The sequence below is a fragment of the Gambusia affinis genome, linkage group LG06, assembly GCF_019740435.1.
Source record: "Gambusia affinis linkage group LG06, SWU_Gaff_1.0, whole genome shotgun sequence".
Lineage (NCBI taxonomy): Eukaryota > Metazoa > Chordata > Actinopteri > Cyprinodontiformes > Poeciliidae > Gambusia > Gambusia affinis.
Genome location: NC_057873.1, coordinates 18,796,155 through 18,820,975, shown reverse-complemented (window position 1 = coordinate 18,820,975; position 24,821 = coordinate 18,796,155). Strand labels below are relative to the sequence as shown.

The 24,821-nt window shown below is 36.8% G+C and overlaps 1 protein-coding gene across 2 annotated transcripts in view; it reads left to right on the top strand.

Moving 5' to 3' along the window:
- Positions 1–24,821, top strand: part of zgc:172282 (leucine-rich repeat and fibronectin type III domain-containing protein 1-like protein) — a 170,855-nt gene that overhangs the window by 111,372 nt on the left and 34,662 nt on the right. For both annotated transcript variants that reach the window (XM_044119456.1, XM_044119455.1), the window contains exons 6-8: positions 30–273; positions 379–536; positions 1,799–2,179. In XM_044119456.1, coding sequence (XP_043975391.1) covers positions 30–273; positions 379–536; positions 1,799–2,179 — 783 coding nt within the window. The remainder of the gene's footprint in view (positions 1–29; positions 274–378; positions 537–1,798; positions 2,180–24,821) is intronic.

Here is a 24,821-nt window from a genome sequence, read left to right as displayed (position 1 = left end):
TTCAATTGTCTTTTCCCGTTCATGATTAGGCTGGACATGACTTCTAACAAGTTGAAGAAGATTCCCCCAGATCCCTTGTTCCTGAGAATCCCAGTATATGCCAAGTCTAAAGGCTCCCCACTCTCTTCTCTTGTGTTGAGTTTTGGTGGAAACCCACTTCATTGCAACTGTGAGCTTTTGTGGTTAAGGAGACTGACCAGAGAAGATGACCTCGAGACGTGTGCCTCCCCTTCAGATCTCAGCGCCAAATACTTTTGGACGATACCGGAAGAGGTTGGAGCATTTCACCCTTCACTTTTAAATTTCAAAGAGAAAACAAACACAGACACACAAATAGGAAATAGATCTCTTAATCTACTTCTCTGATGTTCCTTTTAGGAATTTATTTGTGACCCACCAGTTTTGACTCGAAAGTCACCTCATACTGTTGCTATGGAAGGCCAGCCTGCAAGTCTAAAATGTAAAGCAAATGGAGACCCAGAGCCTGAGGTCCACTGGATCAGCCCTGAAGGCCGACTCATATCCAATGGCTCCAGGTATCACCATGATATCACAATTCTTGCTGTGGCTGTAGTTTGAACAATCGTGTGATAATAAATGTCCATTGTCAGATCTTTGCAAAAAAATGTTATCTGAGAAATTTAAAAAGAGGAGATGTTTCCATTCAATTTTCAGTGTCAGTTCAGTTCATTAAGATAAAACCTTTGTCCTATTTAGAGGATCTAACCATTTTGCTCATGCAAGCTAACTGTAAAATATGGTTTGATAACACTGGCGACTCCATTTAAAGGCACCCTTAGAACAAATGCTTAAAAATAAATTAATAATTTCTTTCAACTGTAAATTCTCAGATTGAACGGATATTGTAGTTCTCTGTGATATTTGGACCTGCTTTTCCATCCTATGGTGAGCAGCAGACGAAACACAAGAAAGACGTAGTTATCACAGTTCCAGTTTTTTCTTTAAACCTTTTGAAGTATTCATCTGAATTTAGATATGGAGATGTTTCCAAGAGTAGCTGTTGTCTCGAAGTTATTTATTGACCTATGACAATCACTATATATTTGTTTTATGTGAAATGACCTTTTTTGTCTTTTCCATTTTGAAGAGGGAATAAGGGGAAAATGACCTCTTTGTCACTTTATATGCTAAACAGGCAGTTTTTTTGACTAAAGAAATGTACTTGTATAAAGACAATATTCTACAAACTTGTAGCAAAAATGTACTGTAAATGAATTTATTTACTATAAAGCTTCTGATAGGTTAGTTTCACAGCCACGATACAAAGAGGGAGAAGGAAGAGTCTGGTTTTGTCAAAGGGTTATGATTTCAATATGCCGGATGGTGTCAGCTTCCTCTATTCAAATGAATATGTGTATGTATACACAGCATCGTCAATATCCAGTCATTGCACAGCTCAGAAAGCAGTCATGTACTCTGACCAACACATGAACATATGGTTAGGAGCAAAATATGTATCGATCCCAGAGGAATAACATATCTTACAAAAAGTTTTAGCTGAAGCTGTTGTCCATCATTATCTAGATTGAAATGAGTTCTACATAGAGTGGCTGAAACGACACCTAGTGAGGAAAAAAACATTACTCCAAAAGAAAATACAACATATTTATAAACTTACGAAGATTAAATAAGTCTCTCCCTCTTTATTCTGGCAAGCTGAAATACTTCTAATAATCATAGCTGATGAAAAACAGGAAACGTTTAGTGAAATGTACTTCCTATTTCCTACTCTTTATTTATTTACTTTTATTTTATTTATTTATTTTTTTTGTTGCAGAACTTTAGTTTTCCCCAATGGAAGCCTGGAAATCAACGTTACGTCCCTGAAGGATTCAGGAAACTTCACCTGTATCGCCTCAAACGCTGCGGGTGAATCTACAGGAAGGGTGGAGTTAGTCGTGACAGCAGTGCCTCATCTTGCAAACAGCACAAGCCGCAGCCGAGATCCTTCTTCTGAGCCAGCGCCCTCTGACATCCTGACCTCCTCCAAAGTTGCAATGCTTAACAACGAAACAAGAGGGGCTGACAGGAGGGTATCATTGGTGGAGCTCACAGGAACCTCTGCCCTCATTAGATGGAGCAGCCAAACTCCTACATCCGGAGTGAGAATGTTCCAGGTCCAGTACAACAGCTCCGGGGATGACACGTTGGTTTACAGGTATGGTTATCCACACTGAATACTCATGTTTTTTGCTGCTCCCAAGATTTCTTTTGCGCTGTACTTTCAGTGTGCCTTTTTGGAAAGGTTAGTTGTGAAAGACATGTGGGTGCTTGTATCTGCATGCAAGTTTCAGAATGTGTGAACGCAGCTGAGCATTCGCTATCCTAGAGGCTTTAGCTGTTGTCCTGAGGATGAGCGCAGATGACAATTAATGCAAGTGGAGAACAAGCCAACTGAAATGATGGCAACATCTGGAGTAGAACAGATTCATTGTTGAGTTTAGAGAGGCAATATCTAGACATTAGAAATTAGAAAAATATTTTTACTCACTGTTTCTAGTGGCTTGAGTCCTGAAAGACGTCATTTGCTCTCTGGTATGAAATGTTCCCCATAAAAACCTTTTTAATATTTTCTTTCCTCATCTGATGATGAATTAAACACAACTACTAAGTGTTTCTAGTTTCTCTTGAAAAGATAGAATCGGAAAATGTTCTCATTGTGCAAACCATGATGCAGTACTGACTGAAAATCACTCTGGCTACTGTGGGAAACCTTTGCTAAAGAGCTTTCAGATGTTGTCATGGGAATATGAGAGGACGAGCTCCCTGAGCACATCACACACAAATCTGTGGAGATACTGTATAATGTGTCAGTTTGTTGGTAAAGTGCAAATCAATTGGCTCAATATATTATCATTATGTGTGAATTCTATTGATCAGATCTGTTCATAAGTGACCAATTTGGAATAAACAACATTTGTGAGTCATACAAGTTAGAATATCTGTGGATTTATGACTATGATGTTATGTTTTAGCAAAATATCACCGTTTTACAGATTTTTCCTCCACTGGATTTAAGCTGGTTTTCTGTTTCAAACCCCCATACATTGCATATTAAACATTTGGAGTTTGTAGTGTGAAATCATTTACTGAATTCATGTTAGATTTTCTCTGTAAATAATAAAATAATAATAAAAACTCAAACAGAAATAAAAAGTAACGTTTTGGTTTGGTATAGGCCGTATAATTACAGCCATTTTATTTATTCTTCAGACTCAAGTGTAGTTATTAACTTAGTAGTTTTAGGCTCAGTTTTCAAAACCTTCATGAAATTCAAAACCTAGAAATTGAACCTATCTAAGTTTTTATTCACCACTTTAAAATTGCTATAATTTGAATTATTGACCTGTTTTTCAGCACCTTAGAGAGAAGCTGCAATAAACTTTTCTGCATTTTTAAGTTAAGTTAAGCAGTTTTTTAAATTAATCTATTGAGTTACATTATCTTAGCTGTTTTTTTTTTTTGTTTTTTTTATTTTTATAAACTAAATATTCCTCATTAGACAATACTGGAGATAATCCCCGGATAACTTTTGCTTAGCATTTTTCTTTCCTGACTTGATGTCATCTGTCATCTGACATCATTTCTGCCTATGAGTTGTTGGGTTTATAAATGGCACATAAGCTCGTCAAAATACAAAGACCAGGAAACAAATAGATGCATTTTATACCCGTTTATAAATGTTCTCATGTATAAACAAGGTGCATGCACAAAACAGGACCTGACACTGGCACATGTCACTTTCTATGCAAAGGTTGTGATCGACCAAAAAACAAACTGGACAGGAAATGTCAAGTTTGGAAATGCAAACTCTGCTCTGTATGTACAGTCAGTTTGGAGATGGGGTGGCGCAGCTGGCGAGGTGGGGAACTGAGGGCCACACTGCATCATGATTCTTCTCTGACGTTTAATTTCACTCCATATTAAACTTTAATCATAGATCAACTTTATTGTAAGGATTCAAAACAGCAGTGTTATTTATGCTTTTGTTGGCGAGCCATAATTTTACACAAGAAATTTTTAAATAAAAAGAAAGATCTCCAAGCCAACTTAAGTCTTGAGTCAAAGTCCGCGCAATATTTTATCAAAGTTTTCGCACCATCACATTCCTCTCACCGGATGTTCACGAGTGTGATGTGTACCACAGAGTTGCATAAAAAGTTGACAAGGTCAAAGGCAATCAGACTGATTACTGTAAACATTTAAATCCTGAGGTGACACTCATGAGTAATGATGGATGAATGGGCATTGCTGAAGAAACCACCAAAATTTTCTAGCTACTCATGTGCAAGTCATATGTGACTCCAACACGTACCTGAAAAATTTTGTGACACGGCGCCCTGGCTCACATGACTCCTTCATCTTGGTGCAAAGTACTGTAGGGAATAGACTGCCGATTACTGGCTTCTCGGAACGCCAATAGAAAATTTATTTGGGCCTGATTAATAAACACAGTATTCCACTGTAACCTGCAGGGGACAGAGGCTTCCCACTTAGACGTTAGCTCCTTCCCTCCTTTCCAGACCCACAGAGAGCAGAGGAGGCACACTTTAATATCGCTCACACCCATGAGCACTCAACTGTGGAGTGTGCCATCGGCCTCATAAAATGCCAATAGCGATGTGCAAGTTTTACTTGTCACGTCACTACTGTGCCTACCAAAAATTATATATGTTTTTGACTCTTGAGTTCATTCACCAACACAGTGGTTTCTGCCTCGAAGAAATTGTGTCCCCTTTCTCTTTTCACTATGGTTGCCATTGTTGACCATTAAATAACATTGATTAGCGGGTTTATTTAAAGTCACCTTAATACTCGTGAGGGGCTTTACGTTGGTCATTTATGGTTGAATATGGGCGAGTAGAGGGCAGAACATGAGGTGAAACCTTGTACTCAAACGTTGAGGTGCAGCTGTGACTAATAAAGGGGAAATTGCTTTCTGGCATTTTCATGTTTGCACATGGTTTTAGTAGTCTGGATTTTTTTTCTCCCTTATGCTATTTTTGGCTTTTGGGTGTGAGTACACTTTTAGTCTGAAACCTACACAATGTTGTAGAAATCAGACCCCTGGATGTAAGTAACAATTCAAACTGCAGAAATAAGGAGCAAGAGACAAAAAGAATGAGTAGGCAAGTTATTTAAAAGTGCAATTGAATTCAAACTGGCTGTTTATCAGCTGAACAGAGGTCTAACTATGTAGAACTGAAACAATAAACACCGAGCACAAATCCGGCTGATGGGGGAATTTTCTATCAGGCATTTACTTCCTAATGACCTTGCTGGAAAAGACAAAAAGCCTTTCTGTTGTTAAATGTGATAGCATCATTCAGTTACAAAAACCAGCCCTCTCTATCTGCTGCTAAGTTTTAGACATTTTAAATGTCTTTCAGTACCCTGGAGGTTATAGAAATTGAAAGGTCAGAAGGTAAACATAAAGATTTTTACCTGCTCTGAGGAACCAACTTCAACTAGCTGACTGTGATAAGACAGGCATATTCTCAACCATAATTAGACCCCATCTGATTCTGACTGGAGTCTAGTGACCATAACATGGTATCTACGAGAGAGAGGCTTAAAAAACAAAAAGTGCCTTTAAAGGCCATATTTCCTTTAAGGCCACAAACTTGCCTGTTTGGACTTTAGCAATAGGTCGCCGGTTAAATCACCCGCTCTGTTCCTCTCATTTGTCTTGTCCTTGGGCAAACCTCACACGGTCAGAGTTGAGCAGAGGACCCGCTGCTGGCACCAGTTGTATGGCAGCCTGGCTTCTTTGTGATGTGACTACAATGTGCTAAAATGCAGCATTGCTTACCTCCATCAGAGGGTGAATGGGTGAATGACTGAATGTAGAGTGACTGAATGTCTTTGAAGTTAACCAGACTGGATAAAGTATAGGCCAATTACCATTTAAGATTGCTGGAAGACGGATTTTAAAGCCAATCTGGAAGTGGCTACATTAATTCTTAAAAGTAAATTCTTAAAAGCATATTTAGCAAAAATATATTTCTTAAATTATGCTACCTAAAGTAGCCAAAGAGTGAAAGACTTCCAATTTATCCTGTGAAGCAACAACAACCTTTTTTTTTAAAAAAAAAAGAGAAAAAAAAGTCATTATAAAAGAGCTTCTCAAATATTTTTCCAACAGCACACCATTTTGATACTTTCATTCCGAGAATAAACACAGACACAAGGTTGTTTGATTGGGAGATGCAGTTGACACAATGCACACCTCCAACTTATCAGCGCTCCCTGTGGAAGCTCTGTGAACCATTTGGAGAAAGAAGTCACACAGAAATGAGTTGCTCTGCTTCATTAAAACGCTGCTTGTTTGGCTGTGTTCTTGTGCTATCTGTTTCTTAATTACTGCGTTTGTAATAGACTTACAAATGTATTAATAATCAGTCTCAGGCGTAAGTTTTGGAGGTACACAACACAAGTGCTGTCTTTACAGTATGATCAATGTTAAAATACATTTAACATTGATCATACTGTAAATACATACTGCAAAGACAGCACTTGTGTTGTGTACCTCCAAAACCTATGCCTGAGACTGATTATTAATACATTTGTAAGACATATTAACAAGAAAGGAAGACTTGAAAACCACACTATATAAATACAGAGTAGAAAGTGGCATCTGTGCAACAGAGCAATACCACAACTAATTATACATAGCTTTAAGACTCAGCTGTGCGGGTCCGATTTGTCATTCAAGCACATAAAAATCACAGAAAACATGTTGAGAATGTGAATATGACAAATTATAGATTTAAGTATTGGACTCGGTATGAATTTGCAATTGTGAAGCATATTTCATTACATTATAAAACCCTAAATCATTCCTTGTGTGAAGGATAGCCTACTGCATGTGTTTTCACTGTGCGAGATTAAGCTACAGTAAAATATGATTTTTAAAAGAAAGCATTTAGCACATTTCTTATACAAGTTCTGATAAACGTAGATGTGACTGGATTTGCTATGACTGTTTAGTGACTGTAAACTATTTGGGATAAATATACTCTCTTGTGATCCTACTTTATCAAAGAATATCATGGCTAGTTCATGAGGATTACATTAAAAGAAAGATCAAATAGTATTATCGTCCATTAGAGGGCATTAACACTGTACTAGCTCAGTTCTCAGAAAAAGTAAAAAAAAAAAAAAGAAACGGTTCTGAGAATGTGCACATGTGCCCACTTCCTCCCATCCATCTGTCTTTGCTCAATATGCATTAAAAGGAGTGAGGTGAAAGGGAGTGTTATAAGATAATGTAGCAGAACTGAGTTGAAGGTCCGTAACTCATGTTAGGAGGAGGATCACAGCAGAGAAACCATGGGAAATAAGTAGTGATGTTGTAAGGGGAGACTTTTTGGGGTCAAGATATTTATTTAGTTATGCATTAGTTATTTGTTACATTTTTGAAGTCGTGCATTTTTTAAGCCGATGCTGCCCACTTTTGTATGTCCTTAATAAAGACAGAGCATTTCAAATTATATGGAAAAAAAACAGAGTAATAATATACTGAGTTCATTCTTCAGAGAGGAAAGTACATTGATTCTCCTTATATGTTTTCCATGGAACACAGTTGAAATATTGTTAAATTGTGACTCATTTGGAGGACAATTGCTGAAAATTTTGACGAAACTAGTCCAACAACCGCTGCTAAATCACAGCATTTTATAATTCATTATTTATTACCCTTTGTGGGCCACTAATTTAACTTTTATGAAAAGGGTAGCCTAAATTAGAACAACTGCCACTTCAGAAAGACTATCAATTATTTTGAGATGTTCTGGGGAGTCCAAACCAAAGAACAGACGTTCTGTGGTACTTTTAACATCCCATGGCTTTCCACTATCAATGGTGTACATATAAATTGTTAATAGGTCTAATATCAACCCCATTTTATTACAACAGTTACTGTTGACAAAGAACTGAATGAATTAATGTATTTTTTTTTTTACTTAGAGTAGCTTATAGTTTTTAATTTTTGTATATTTATATTTTGTCATATTTGATAGCTTTTTCTTAAAACACCAACAAAATGTTTTAAATTGGGTAAAACATCAAGAGCAACTGTAAATGAAATAAGAGAAAAATATATAACACAGAGCACATACATAGTATTTACTCCTTGAATGTTTTACCCTTTGCTTTAACAAATTTACCATGGGCAACCTAATTAGGCGTTTTTGACAAACAAACAAACAAACAAACAATAAATAAATAAATAAATAAATAAATAAATAAATAACATAACATAACATAACATAACATAAATGACTTCATAAATATTCACAATTTTCCAGTCAGTATTTGTCTTTCTGGCTCCATTCTGCTTTGCAAAGCTGTTTAAGCTCCATCAGCCACAAATTCTCTATGGCAGGGTTATGAAACAAATTTTTATTTTGGGCCATATCATAATTATTAATGTCCTTAAATGCTTGGTTGTGGCAGAGTGCACTGATAAAACACCTAACCAAACTGTTAAAATACTAATAAGTTACTGTCTATGCATTCGATGAGTGCTTCTTAAAATTGAATATATATTTTAACCCTTATCTCGAGGGTTCTGTTTATGCATCCCAGGAGAGTCTAGAGGGTGAAATCAAATTTTTCTTTTGGACTTCAGGAAGGAAGAAAACAACTTCACCAAACGGTGATCATGCAGTGTGTTGCATCCGAGTTCTTGCATGCTTGTTATACTTATGGGACGTGCAAGGTCAGCCAAGTTACTGTTGAAATGCTGACCTGATGGCTTAATGGACACAGTCTGCCTCAGCACAGTGTAGTGTGAGAAGATCTGGACATTGCAATGTAGAGATCTGCAAACTGCACATCCTCTTTCAACAGTAAAATTACAGTACTGGGTTTCATATATCAGAATGCATGCCAAAAATCATCTGGATTTTTCTTCTTTTATAATGCAAAACTATGTTTTGCAAAAACACACAACAGTGTAGATAAAAAAAAGTCTGTGAGAGAAAAACAGGAGTACCTTACGTGATTTAAATACTGGTAAAACCACCTTTCAAACCACTTACGGTACATGAAGTACTCATTTTTTTGTACTTTTTGTACTTTTGTCTTTGATCATTGTGAAGGCATTTTGGCTCAAAGTTATTAGCCCTGCCACAATACTATGCATCTGTCTTGCTTTTCAATGGCATATGAAGGTAGTAGCATGTTTGGTCAGCAAAATTCCAGCTTTACATTCATGCAGGTGTCATATGGTAGCTCACACAATTTGACCTTAGGCTGGTTGTCACAGATTTCAGGGTATGTCAATATATAATACACAAATGTACCATTGCTTCAGAATTAAATATAAAATAACATATTTTATTGATCCCCTAAGGTTCTTTCTTTATTTATTTATTTATTTATTGCTATTTGGCTGGCATTTAGTAAAAAGATTTGGTGGTAATTTTAATTCTAATTATCGTAAAACAAGAGAAGTTTGGTCTGATTTAAGATTATGCTAATGCATAATGTATATGTAAATAAATATCTGGTTTAAACTGTAACCAAACCAAAAAATGATCAATAGTGAGTGGGGAGAGATGGATGGCTTTGAGAAATTTTCTCTTGCATGACATCATCAGACAGGGCTGTTTGGCAAACTAAGAGCCATCTCTTAGATATGTGCAAGGAAGTCTTTTGGTGTTATGACCATGACACAGTGGACATGACAGTCAGTGGCTCGAAGGAACATAGCTTCATTAACAAGCACTGAAGTTGTAATAAGGCAAAAGGACATGCTGCTAAGTGGACTTCTAGGACATTGACTTTGGAACTCAACATTTACCTCTGTATGCTGTCACTTAATTTTGTGCAGTTTTTGCTTCGCCTTAGGCATCTAAATTGGCAACCACAGCTTTACCTTTTACCTCCTTAGGATTCTGCTAAACCAGCGGATTTAGCATTTTATTGACCACCAGTCTCAATAACACCGGCTGTTTTTTTAATTTGTTTTACAGACGGGGTGGCTAATTATTTTGTTTGTTATTTGACACTCCTCATCTACTGCAGTTTGTGTGAATTATTATACTGTCAGAACTCCATTCATGACTATCGCAGGCCACTTTCTTCACAACTGCAACATTGTGTCGTGACTCGGTAAGGACCCAACTGAGTGAAATTGTGAAGGTATTTAATGAAAAAGAAATTAATGAGACTTAGAATTGTAAAAGCAAATACACGACTGGGCAAATAAATGTGGAAGAAACACGAGAAGGAGAACAGTAAATTCCAGGATTTTGTGACTGAAAAATGAGGAGCTTAAATACTGACTGATTACTAAAAGTGTGTATCTGAGAGAGAAAGGGGGAGTCATGGCATGGAGGAGGGGCAGAGGAGGAGAAAACACAAACTGGCAAAATATAATTCTAACCGAAGTAAAGAAAAACCCAGGAAGGAAACCACTAACACAAACTCCCTAAACATAAATGCTTATACAGCTATGGTGAAACTGATGGAAATAAACAAAGTTGACAGGAAACAAAGAATAAATAAAATTGAGCATAAATAACATGAAAAAAAAAAGGCAAACCAAAAATAACTTCCCTATGATGTAAAGCAGTAGTTATCAAGCAGGATTAATGCATGTATACAATCAAACTACCATGATGTATCGGTCCAATAATGACACACCTACGGTCATGCATGCTTGTGTGAACTCCTCCACACCCACTGGCAGTGATGAGCAGTCAGTTTGCTGTAGGTCATTGTCATTTAATTAAATGATTCACTGGATATGCACTAATGAGCTTAAAGAGCTAAAGACAAATGGCTGCCCATGCATGAGCGCAACCACATTCACACGCACGCTCACATGCATTTCTGTTTCTGGCACCTGCTGTCTTTGTGCCAATTAGATGCATAACTAATGAGTCAAATCAGGGAATTTTAGTTCAAAGACTGTCAAGATGCAATCTGTTTAATCATGTCTCTTTTTCACATCTGCAGACTGGGTCTTTTTTCTTTATGTAGAATTCCTATGTCTTCATCCCACGTCTATCATGCTTTATATTTTATTGTACATAATAAAAAGCTACTTATGTTATTTGTTTGGATTACTACTTATTATTTTGTTTATATATTCTTATATTTTTACACTATGTCATCAGCATATCCTTTCCTTCCACTGCAGGGAATCTGTCGTTCTTGTTAGAGTGCTTTTTGCTGCCTGGCCTATAATCCACTTGCTTGGTTTCCTGTTGGCATTTTCATCAGTGTCCCAAATCAGTGCTTAATTATAATGTGACATCTGCCCCCGTCCCAAGTCTCTGCATGCTCAACTTCTTTTCCCATGCCGCCCCCTCCCCCTGAGCTTCAGATCTTGGACACAGAAAAAAGTCATTTAAAAAGATTTGTGACACCCAGTTAGCCAGGGAATGTGAGTGTAGGAGGATGATGATGATGATGGTGATGGTGATGGGAAAGAGAGCGAGAAGAGTAAAAAAAAAAGCACCACAGGAAGAGAGGGGTGAGTAAGGAAGGATTGAGGCGTTAGAGGAGGAGACCGTGGGGCAGAAGAGGGGAGGAGGAGAGCAAACGAGACACTGAAGAGGATAAGGAAAAAACTGATAAGAAGGGATTTGCTATGGTAGATGGGGATAAGAGATGAGGGCTGGTGGATAGATTCCAGTACGAGCAAACAAATTCTTCATCAATGATTAAGCTCAAGTTTGGTTTTCTTAAGGCTTCCTTGTGGCGCTGAACTTAACCTACTTCATGGGACAGAAAACCAGTCAGAAAACAGGATGCAACAATGTTCCTATGGATTGTTCCCTTTTCATTAAACTAATCATTAATTTTTTGACTATATTTTCTGAACATCTAAAGTCATTTGGCAAACTTTTAACTATTTCTGTCCAGTTGGAATTTGGCTTGTTTGCAATTAGACAATTTTATTTCCTAGTTTTAAGTATAGAATACACATTTTAAAGTAGGCATTTTATACAACACCTAATCTTTATAAAAGAGTCTCTCAGATTTCTGTCGGTTTCCTTTTACCTGCATTAATCTTTTGTATGGTGACTATGATTGTCTATACATATCAATAAGGAAAGATGAACTGGTTACTCAGTGGGAAACGTAAGAATGAAACTGCTGTGTTTTTTTTTTTAGTTTACTCTTGTCATTGTTATCCATTACTTGTCATAATATATACGTTACTGACAACGACTTTGTGATATCAAATGAGTCTCAGAGGCACAAGAGATGCCAGACAACAGATTGTAGTCAGCCCAGATGTTATATTATATTGGAAAACAGACCGTAGTTAGAGGGAGTAAGTGTTAGAAGTGGCTTTCCAGCTTTTTGGAGATTATTTTTCCACCAAACTGGTTCCAGTGGCAAACTAATGCTAGCAGTTGATCAGCAGTTCTCCTCCCTCCTCTGCTATATAAGTTCTGACTCAGGGTCAAAGACGTACCTTTGTTCAATTGTGCATTTGTTTATAGCCATTTTGATGTGCAAGTGCAGATGTAAACGTTGAGGTGAGAGGAGTGGCCAGCAACAACTTATTAGCATAAAAGTGACAGAGCCCTAACACAGTTCGTTCTGGAAGGAGCTCAAAATAGCAGAACAGAGCAGATTAAATTTCTATGTGAGAAAGATTTTATACACACAATTTATAGTCTGTTTAAAAGAAGGTAAATAGGTAACCGTTAATACAAAAACCTTTCAAATAATGAGCTTTGACGTTAGCAAAAACTCAGATTGACATCGTCTCTGATCTTCTTCTTGTTTATTTAGATGTCACTCCTCAAAGAACTTAAGTAGGTCATTGTTCTCATAGCTAATATTTTCCACTTGCTGCATAAGTGCACAAGATCGACCTTTATGTTGCAGAATAATAAGCTGGTTCTTTTACAGAACCGCTTAAGAACTGGCTCCATTAACAGTTTGGTTAAGCACTGGATCTGCTTTGGTGGAAAAGCCTTGTTTGATGTCCTGAATAAAAACACACTTTTGTACTACATGTAGTTTTATCAGATGCTGCTTAACCTGCTTGAACTTCTCTTTGTTATTTTTTGCACAAATCATTTGATCAGGGTTCATAACCTTGGTATGGGTGTTTGCTCAATAAGGACATGACAGTTTTAAATCCTTAAATAAAGGAAACTGGACTTTTTCTTGTTTCTGAAAGATATCTCACGCAAAAGGCCAACTCATTCCTAAGGCATCTTCTATTCAGAATATGTTTGGTAAAATGTCATCACATAACAAAGATAAGTCCATTTAGTTATCTAACTGATACTTGGTGCATTTCAAAATCTCCTGATTTTTATTTTTTCAGTCATTGGGAACACAAGTTCAACGAAAAGCCACATAATTTCTGGCCTGCATTTGCTTAAAGCCGTTTGATAAGTCTGATACAGCATGCTGGCAATAAAGTGTTTGAATATTGCACGTCTGCGGAAAATAACCAGCTGCTGCTATTTATATCTAACCTCATGCATTCATCGTCATTCCTAAATCTGTTTGTGGTTTTTTGATGAAGATATGAGGTGAGGGCCATGAATGTTTGAACTGGGAAAAGCTGTGCTGACATCTAAGAAGTACAGCATTTAATCTACACACTGCATATTGGTGTTGTGACAAGCAAAACGGCTTAATAATGCATCTTACATTATTGGTTCAAAGTTTCCTCCCACAACCTGTAACAGGTGCTTCCTCTTCATTTAAAATTTACATCCCCTATCAGTCATTTTCTTTGATGTGGAACCTGGTCTGTAAAATCCCTGACTCAGACCAGTTTTGCCCCGTCTTTGATAGCTAAGTCACATAAATCTTGTATACTGATGAGGTTAAAGATAATAAAACTTATTGCATTTACTGTAAGAGTTTATCAGGCATTGTAGGCTCGTAAGAACAAGTCTTGGTAGTGCACAGCTTTACTCAAGCTTGAGTAATAACAATATAACTCACAATGTTTATTTAATGTGGTTCAACATACTTAACCCAAAATGTGATTTAAGTGTTTTACCTCTTGTCATTCTGCAACAATATAATTATATAATTGTGTCAAGAAATACATTATTTTTATTATCCTAATAAGTGCTGCAGATTACTTGTCATTCTTAGTCTGGGTAAACTTATGTCCTGGTTATCGAATGGGGTAGGGCAGGAGGGTAAGAGATTGGGGGCAAAAGTCAGGGAATTCATGAATATCTATTTGATTGTACAGTAAACAGTGTAATAAGAGGGTGATGAAATGTGGCCATTCACTGTTGGTATTGATAAAAACGATTTAACTGTACTCATTGCATAATAGTGAAAACAATTTATCTGGGCGTATTTTTTTTTTTTTTTGTTGTTGTTTTGCTCTTGATAATTACTAAATGTTACCAAAAACTACATATTAAAAATGTACATTCAAGCTGACCTACAAATAAATACAACAGATTTTAGGTTGATAAAAAGCAGAGGCTCTTAAACAAACTTAATATGAACTTGTACATAAGTCTTTGCTTCAGTATACTCTTATCGTGTTTAAACATTGGGAAAACATAAAACCTGGAAACATTTGTAACCAAGGCTTCTCAGTGCTCTGTTTTATCGTATCTTATGAATAAATTCTGAGGCTTAATCTTTATTTTCCTGTAGTTCCTTATTAAAATTCCATTTATTTCATTCTCTTTTGATAAATGTGTGTGAACTGCAACAGGGAAATCATTTCAACCTTGAAGCATTCCTCCCTGTATGATAAATTTGCTGAACTAAAAGTGCTTGCTAAAGAGCTTTTCAGAGTTTTGAAGTTCGATAACTTGATTAGAGGAAGAGCCGTCTTGTATTGCAAGTTTTAGCATTATTATTACAATTTGCTTTGTATGTATGCACTCCTTTGCCAGTGTTTTATTTGGAACAAGGACATTTGAATTTATAATGAGGAGCATGTCAATTTGCAGGTCATGTGAAACATGTTTTACAACAAATGTATTGATTGACGTAATGCTCCGTGGACGAGTTGGATATTGTTCTTTCCCTGCTGGTAAAGACTTGAAATACTACACCAACTGTCTGTCTTTCTCTGCCTGCTTCCTTCTGTTTTCCTGTCATATTCTCATCTTTAGGTTTACTCAGTGTTGGTTTGTAGTTTTCAGATTTAATTTTCAAAGGGTATAATGTATTTGTATGTTTGTTGGTTTTTTTTTATAGAGGACTTTGCAGGCTACTACAGGATTAGCTAAGCTGGAGACATGCACAGTTACCATGATAACCTGTATAAACTCCCAAGGTAGATAGTACTTTGCGCTAACTGCTAGTTATAGCGAGTGAATTAAAACCTATGTGTGTATTCTGTTTGTACTTCCAAGTCACATTTTCTGAGTTTCTCATTTGAAAAACAACAACTTTGCTCATTTACTGACTGGTAAGTTAGAGCTCAATGAACTACCCCATGTTTTGGTATATAGCCGCACACATGTTGAATTTAATGGACATTACTAATTATAAACTGACCATATACTGATTATTTGCATTTCCTTAAACAGATTGCAACAATGCTATATAATATCTGCATTATTTTTGTGTTTGAAAACATTAAATGGAGAGAACTGTATTGCTGTCAACTTGTATTGACAACTGGTTAGCATTGAAGCAAACAGAAAATCAACATTTTCAGCCCTGCTCCCCAAAGCTCTCAACCTCTGTGACATGTAATTTGCAGATCATAGATCCATTTTCTGCTATACTTTTGCCATTAAATTTGAACAGTTAGACACCTTTCTCTTGTTGAAGAGAGAAAAGTGTTTTGTTATTTCAGAGGCATGTTGAACTGTAATCTCACATTTTTTTCATGCAAACTTAAACTAGCCATTATGACAACTTAGGAACTCACCACACAGATGAGATGGAGCAACGTTTTCGAAGACGTTTTATTTGATTTTATCATTTTTGTTGGTCAAAAACTGAATGATATTTTTAATTGCCCTGCCAAACGTCTCCTGCTTGACAGATGAGGTAGTTGTAGAAATGCTTTTCCACAAACATTCTTCTCTTTGGCTCCAAATAATAAGTAATAGAGGGAAAAAAGTTGCTTCCATTGTTGTTGTTTTTTTATTATTATTATTTTTATTATTGTTCAGATATACACTTCTTAAGAATTGGGCTGATGCTAATATCTAAAGTGACTTACAATAACTTCAAAGAGATGCATAAACTCATTTTCATTTCACCTCTAGTTATTAATTTTCATATTATTAAGATGCGAGGGAGCAAGAGAGAAATAGGGCAGAGTCTACAGTGAGACCTGAGGAGGAAGCAGGCAAGAGGCAGGGAGGAGGCATGGGTTAGAAATGGGGACAGATGAAAGAGAAGGCAGGCGGGCTAGAGGGAGAAAAGGGAAGAGGAAAAGACTGGAGGAAAAACAGAAACAAAACATTGAGGAAGGACAATGAGGGGGATTAACAGAAGGGGTTGTGAAAGGTGAAAATGAGAGGGTTGAGGGAACATGGAAGAAATGAGAAATGAAATAAGTGTAGGAGGGAAGCTTCATTAGGGCAGAAAACCTGGCTGAGCTCCACACACAGGACCTGATTTTGGTGTCTCACTGAACAGGCATTAGGCTTGAGTCACCATACTCCAGAAAACATACCCCAATGTCCCGGTGTAATTCATACCGAATAAGAAATAAATAATAAAAATCTGATTCAGTGAGACAGATAAAAGATAAAACAACAAAGCTCTGCCAGTGGAAGGTGTGATGTTACTGAAATCCCATTCATTTTTTTCCCAGCAGAGGGACTTAAAGTGGATTTTGGTCCTCTGTTTTCTCTTTTTTTTCTTCTCGCTATAGATAGTTGTATTGAGTAGAATAAATTGAGCAACATTAAGGATTTTGCTTTGCTGTGTGACAAACAATGAAACAGTCTGAATGTTTTGGGAAAGCTACTATATTACATTTCTGCCTGAAAAATCCTTTTGCAGACTGTGAGCAGAGATAAGCACAGTAATTCACAGTTTTGGATTTTTTTCTCAAAATATTCAAACAGATGTAATGCCATTCCAAGGTTTTTTGCTGGTAAAGAAAAAGATGATTGAAGCTATGCCAACAGAAAAACTTTCCCTGTTTTATTGAGTAAGATAAGTTACTTTTTTAAAAATAATGCTTAACACATTATTTTTAGCCTCACTGGTGCCTGGGCTGCTATGACAATTTTATGTTGTTAAATTGTATTTCTTAATTGCCTCTTTCTTCATATTTTTATTGGTTTTACTGATTTATTTTTGTTTTGTTTTTTTACTGTGAAGCACTTTGTGACTATTGTCTGAGGATGGTGCTACATAAATAAAATGTATTTACTTACTTAGCTACTTACTCTTTGTGGAAAATCCGTCCTTATAGAAAGGGTCCAAAAACAAACTGCATACTTGCAGCTGTGAATGATGCATCATGTCATTACTGGAACAGATTGTTGCAGGGAAATGCTTTTCTGCCCAGCCACACTCTCCAAACCCACCACATTCCCTCTGACCAGTACATCTTCATGTTAAAGAAACCAGATTAAGATGATTTGAGCTCTGAAGAAAGTTATGTGGCAGCCGGAAAATCCATTAAGGGATGGACACAAGCTCAATTTTAACTTCATCTTGTCATCTTTTTGTCTGGAGACCTGAATGCATTGAGTTGGTGTCATGTGATGTTTTTTGATTCACTTCTGGTGTTATGAATAACTGAAGAGGTGTATCTATTAAAGAGGCAGATCAATATATGTTTAGAAGCTGACAGTTTATTTAACTCAAATATACATACCATACCAGACCATTGTCTCTAATCAAATATTAGTTTTCTCTGTTTGACTTTGTGACCTTGTTTCTGTCAAAGCAGAAACTGCTATTTTTTTTTTCTACCACAAATTTTTGAACAATTAAATGAACAACAATGCCTTAGTATTTGCCTCTGTCATGATTAGCAGTTAGATGAGGTGAGGCAGAAGCAGCAGACCCAGGTTTAGGGAATGAAATTATGTTTTTAATGCAGATTCTAGGAAATACAAGGTCCAATAATCCAGGCAGCACAGAGAGAGCGGAAGGCTAAAGCGCCACAACTGGTAGCAACTGGAACAAAATGAAAGACTGACGGCAGACTAGACTTGACAAGACGTAAGACCAGACAAGGACCTGACAAGGCACACAGGTGGGTTTAAATACACAGGGAGACAATCAGGGGAAAGAAGAGGCAGGTGTCACTAATCAAGGGGTAGCCGGGACAACACAAAAACAGAGACCAAAATAAACACAGAGAAAAACTCAAATCACTATAGCCTCTTTGATTGTACATGTTTGACCTCTGCTATTCTTTATGGTACTGTATAACATCTGTTCATGTAAAACTCAATCCATCCTCTTGTTAGTGATCTGACATTTACTGCCAGTTCTTCTAATGACTCTTCTTCTTGTGTTTGTCGTGCACCAAGCCCATGTTTCTGTTTATATTTGTTCTTTATCTCTGTACCCTCATCAAACAGCCTCTCATTTGCATGTCTGTTATGTTCTCTTTATCGCCTCCCTGTCAACATAAACCTACAGTAATAACCAACTCATACGCATCTGCAGTACACAATAACCAAGACTTTATCTCACACTCGTTCGCAAACATATATTGCATAAAAGGTGTAACAGGAATGAAACCCAGACTTTTGAGGGTCTTGTACAAGGAGATAGACAGAGGTAAGGTAAATGTATATGACAGACAGAGAGAGGCTTTAAGTCAACATATGAGAGTAATCAAAACCTCCTCACTCTTTTCCTCTCTGCCAGTAGCTGCTTATAAAGTACTTGAGTCAATGTGTGTGTGTTTGTGCACATTTTTGATTACGTGTGTATGGAATAAAGAGCCATACTGGTTCAATGGATTGTTCTGTGAGCATGAAACGTACACATGTGAGAGCATGCGTGTAACGATGGATAAAATGTTATATCAATTATGTAAAGGCAGTGTTTAGCGTGACAGAGCGTGCTATGTGTAAGGGTCCTTGATGTCCATTTTGATGTATGGTAATGGTGTAAAAGCTTTTGCTGACAGTGCATTTCCATAAGCCCAGTAGATCATCAGCAAAGACTGTGTATGGGGGTAAACATGTAGCTAATCCAGCTCCCATCAGAGCAGAACATCGGTATTAGTGCGTCTTCATGCTTGAATTATTCAACTCAGTCTCTCCATTTTTCATTCACAAAAACTTGTGCGCCTATTCTTTTCCACAACAGCTCCTCTTTTTCTGCATTTGCAGTTTTTGCTCTCTCTTTTTTACTCTCTGCAGTTTTCTATGTTTTTAATTATTTACAGTCAATGCTCTGGAACTTGGATTTAAGATCAGAGCAGAACAATCCTTGACAGCTCAAATAAAAATGTAATGTATTCCCAGCATGAGCCTGTATTAGGGCTATTTATATTTAATGACAGAAAACTAGAATATAGCGTCGCTGTTAGGCTGTTGACATTGTGTGTTTGGACAATATTCTAGGTTAGTTTATTGTATGTCAAATTTGAGGCTTCTCAGAAGGGTCATGGATATTCTGGGTTTCTTTAAGCACTGGGCCATAAAAATCTGTAATTTTCTATTTAGGGGATTTTATTAGCTGTTTCATCAAAATTAACAAAAATAAATGAAATGTATTGGATGTGTTGAATATGTTAATTAATTGTAATCTATTAATTCATGAGTTTCACGTTTTGATTTGAATTAATCGAGTTATTATGACCAGGCTTGTCGAACCAAAAGACTGGAAGACGCCAACTTCAAATAAGCTCTTTATTGCGCAAAACAATTGAAAAATGAAATAAAATAACCGAATTGGGCAACGGACAACAACCCCAAGGCAGCTGCTGGCAAAAGCGGGTGGAAGGAGTTGAGAATGCTGCAAAAGAAAGAAATCCGGAGTGGTCCATGCAAGGGCCAGGCCAGCTGCCCAGGAGCAGAGCTGCCGACACACAGGAGCTCAGCTGCTCCTGTAGCCATATACGCTGGGCGCCGTTACTTCTCTTTGCCTCGGAACAGAAAAACAACAAAATAATCGACATATCCTTCCACTTAAAGGGGAGCGAATGCCATGGAAGTTCATTACTTTTTAAGGATATTCTAATTTTTTAAGCTGCTGCTACATTTTGAGTCTCAACTGCAGATTTGGCCCCAAAGGTTTACTCTCATAGTATAACATAAAAGAAAACTTTTTTTTTTTTTTTTTTTCTGTAAAAAGACATAAATAAATAAGGATTTAAGGCCTTTTGAAAATGTGTGCCTGTGGATCATGCACAAGTTTTCAAAGTCTGTTTCAGCCTTTACAAGACTTCCAATCCGTTACCCAGCATCAGCCCCACTGATACTCTGCCCCCCATGGCTCACTTTGATAATTGTAAAATTAGTCCCTAATCCACCAGCTGAACTAAATACTTGCTCCCTAGTGCCAAAATTGCTTTTTTCCATATTTAATTTCAGTTTCTCCAAACCATACTCTCTTCGTGATTTTCTTCCACATTCCTTCTCTTCCTGTCTGGATTTCATTTGTGACCGATGTGCTAAATTGAGTACATGACCTCCACAGTCAACACTGCACTTTAACTAAATTTAATCTCCCCACCCTATCTTGTTTCCTTTGTATCTCTTTCTCCTTGCTGCCCCTATTTCACCCACCTCTCGTGTGGACTGATGGGCCACAGGCGGTTTGCAAATCAATAGTTTTGAAAAATGAGAGGAGATTTGCCTATGGCTGTTAAAAATGTAAGCTATTACATTTGGCTTTTGCAGGCTAGCCAGATCAGCGTCCCAATCTGTCCCCCTGTGCCAGAACCAAAATCACTTAGAGAAAGGCAAAGACAGACGGGAAAAGAAGCACAGCCCAGACAAAATTGCTTAAAAGCTGGCTCAGAGACGGAGTATGTTTCCTGTAAATTACCCCATGCTTACTGTCTAGGAGCTCTTTCAGACTGTTGAAAGGCTATTTGATAGTCCAGTGTTTATTCGCATTATGTTGCATTATTGAAATAAACCTGCACAAGCTCATTTATGCTTACTTCTTTGTACAAATTACAACAAATAATTGCAGCGTTGTGCTTTGTTTTTAAAATCCATTGTCTTATTACTATTTTTTTTTTTTTTAAATACAACTAAAATCAAAAATATGTGATTTTTTCCCCTCAAAAATCATTGTAAAAAAAATTTAACTAAGTGAATTGAATGTCAAAAAACTTCAGTAAACAGCAAAAATAATTACCGCGCTTGATGTTTACTATGTTAATATTCTGACCAGGAATGTTGCCAGAAATCCTCCTGTTTATTTATGTTCAAAGAGTTCCAGATTGAGTTAATTGATCTATAGAACTGCCTCTGTGGCCACAGAGTCTACTTCTATTCAGTGCATGTCTTATAGTTATCACAGAAGAACTTAATCAGGTCATCCTGAAGACTCCTTGCACACATAGGGGTTTCTTTTTGTAGCAATGAGTAAATGGCTCAGGGACTTTGATGAAATTTTGAGCTTTTTTCCTCAGCCAGGCAGGTTTGCAGCCTTTTCCAAGTTTTCAACTTTATTATCATGTCCCCAATGGTGTCTCCTGAATTGTTCTTTTTTTTTGGAGGGGGGGGATTCTTATATCACCTTAGGCTCTTCAGGTGTAATGAAATAATCTTTTTTGTCAGATTTTGTGGATTACTGTGTCTTTCCTTTGAATGGATTTCACCTTGAGTTCTTGTGTGGGTGAGTTCCAGATACAAATCACATTTGAATCAAATCAAGGAATGTTCCCGGAGGCTTATTTTTTTTTATTTTTTATTTTTTGTGTCCCTTAGGCCAAAGAAATTGTCAACCAATCAATCAAACAGTCAGTGAATTTCAGCAACAAGGCTGTTCAAAGTGCTTTACATCGTAAAAGCACAAAAATAACACATTATAAAAATAACATACAGTCAACAACGGAGAGAACACTAACGTATCATCAATACACATTAAACATATTGAGGTTCAAATTTAACTATAAACAGTTGGGTTTTAGCATTATTGTAAACTTATTTTGCAGTTTTTAGAAGTTTATTCCAGATTTGTGGTGCATGAAAAGCTGGATGCTGCTTTTAGATGTGTACTGTCAAAGTTTTAATAGGAAAAAACATTATTTAGGGGTTGAATCATTTTGATAAGGCTGTCTTAACAAAATATACTTTTACATAACAATACCATCCAATATAAAGCTGTTTTTATTACTTTTGCTGGGTTTGTTTCGGATCACAATTCTAGATTACTGTGTCCTTACCAATAATGTATTTGCTTTACATTACATGGATTTTTAAGGGAAAGAAGCAATGAGTGAGAAAAGCAGCCAGTCCTACGTAGTACACAAGACAGAGTTGGCTTTTAATATTTGAGATGGAATTGCAGAAGATAATTCAAAACAAAATTAATGAGCTGGGTGCCAGATTATTTTTATTACTTGGAACCAAAATATACTCATAAATTAGTTACAGTTGTAGATCATCTCCTTTTTTGGCAAAAAAAAAAAAAAAAAAAAATATGATTAAAAAGCTGGACAAGCTCTAAGCTGTGAGCAAATTAGTTCCCAACTTGCTAATAAAACATTTGGTTCTCAGCTATTTTGCATTTGCTCTTATGATTTTGGTCCATTTCTTCTTCATTTTCCATTCTTTGTCACACATGCTTTAATCTGTCTGTCCATTACTCTTCATTCCCCTCTTCTCATCTGTGCCAACATGAAGCTACAGTAATATTCAGCTCTTTAATAATTACACAGTGCGCTGGTTCAGTTATATGACCAACGTCCCTGTACACACCCTCACACTCATGCGCACACACCTACACACTTATATGGTTCCACATATCAAACAGCACGGTGTGAACGCTTCATCAACAGGGCCATGAATTGGATATGGAGAAAGCAAGGGAGTAATTTATGAAAAACAGTACTGAAGTCAGCAAAGGAGAATAATTCCAAAATATTAACTATTTCCTCCTCTGCCACTGCTCACCATTTACTCGTACGAATATGTGGAGTTGTGAAATTGTTTTCATGTATACTTCTTTTTGTTTGTACAGGCTGAGCCGAATAAATGAAGGCATGCATGTGTAACTGGATAACTTGACTGAAGAAAACCTTCCATATTGTCACATAAGGGGTTCAGCTTTGCAGACGAGAGCTTGTAAATTTTCGGCACTGTGAACGAGGGGTTTTGATTTTGCACATATGGGTGGTTATTTTGTACTAATAGCTCTGTACCTGCATGAATAAGAAAAGCATCGCCCTGTTTCGTGCATACTGTATCATACGGATGCATTAGTGAAAGTATGCATTTAAAAGAAACGTTCTAGCTGAAAAGAGGAATACATGAATATTGATTTTTAAAGACAGGCTTCAGTTTAGCATTGGTGTACAAACATTCTGTATTGAACATAAACGTGGTGACTCATTAGCCAAAGGGGCACCTGGCAGGAAAGCTTTTAAAGAAAGCCTCTTTGTTAGTCTTCATTAGTCTGTGATATTTTCCTTAGTTTAGCAAATAAATGTAATCTAAATAAAACTACACTTAAAGTTTATTTTTGTTTTGTTTTGAAAATAATGTCTTCACAGTGCCAGATTGCATCGAATAACTGTTTTATTGTATGAAGTGTTTTATTGTTATTCTAAAAAAAAAGCAAAAACCTGGGGTGTCAAAGCTCACTGATCTGAGATATCTGACAGAAAATGGATACAAAACAAGAGGAAGGCAAAAAAATATGCACCCAAAGATTCTTTCAACAAAGTTTTTCGAGGATGAGTGGAGGTCATGAGTCAAGTTAAGGGAAGCAAAGACAGACATGTGAGATATGCCACAGTCATTCTAAACTGAATAGACAAAGAATGAACACACAAAAACACACGTGTGGATCTAACAAAATCCACATGTACACAGATTAATCAAACTACCTATTTTGACCCAGATTCACAGCAGCACATTATGGGCTAGACACACAACCGATGGACGACAGCGAAAGGTGAAAGTTTTCTGCAAGAGCAGACAGCAACAAAAGTTGTACATTTTTCAGCTTTCTTATGTTGCATCTTGCGTGTACATGTTTGAGTACGAACACGAAATTTCACATGCACAAATTATGCCGGTCGCTTGACTGCATGAGGACAAGCGACTGCCGCCTCGTTGCACAGGTTCCATGGGAAATGAATGGAGAGGGCCATTTGTAAATTAATGTTTAAAACAAAATGGGTTCATTTGAGCGGCCTCAAGGTCCACAGTCCTCAAAGAATGGAATATATAAAGATCAAGTGGAGTGTCAGTAAATCTATTGGGCTTCACCTTGGCAGTCAGACAACAATTCGGAGTGACACACTGCCCTGCAGGACTTATTAAAATAATAATAATACTTATGTTTTCATACAGTGTATGTATCCAATTACAGACAAGAAAAGTAGATAACAACAATCTCTAACAAGCCCCTCCCCCCACATCACAGATGGACAAAATACATTTCTCAGTGCAGAATACTAACAGCAATAATAAATACAACTCCCACTCACTCACCCATTTTAGCTGCTTTGCTGTTTCATTTATACATGCATTATCCACTGCAGTGTTTGTCTTATTGACATTGAAATGTTAAATGTTTTTTTTTTTTTCCCATTGTGAATATTTTTCTGATAGATTGTCCTCATAACAGTAGTTGCTTCTGGACAAGGCCATAAATGCTCCCAAAAACTCCCTCTCCTTTCCATGTACTGTAAATCTGGTCATAACCAAGACTGATGGAAACATTTACTCTGAGCTTTCTCTGTCTCAGAAGTGTCAAAAAAC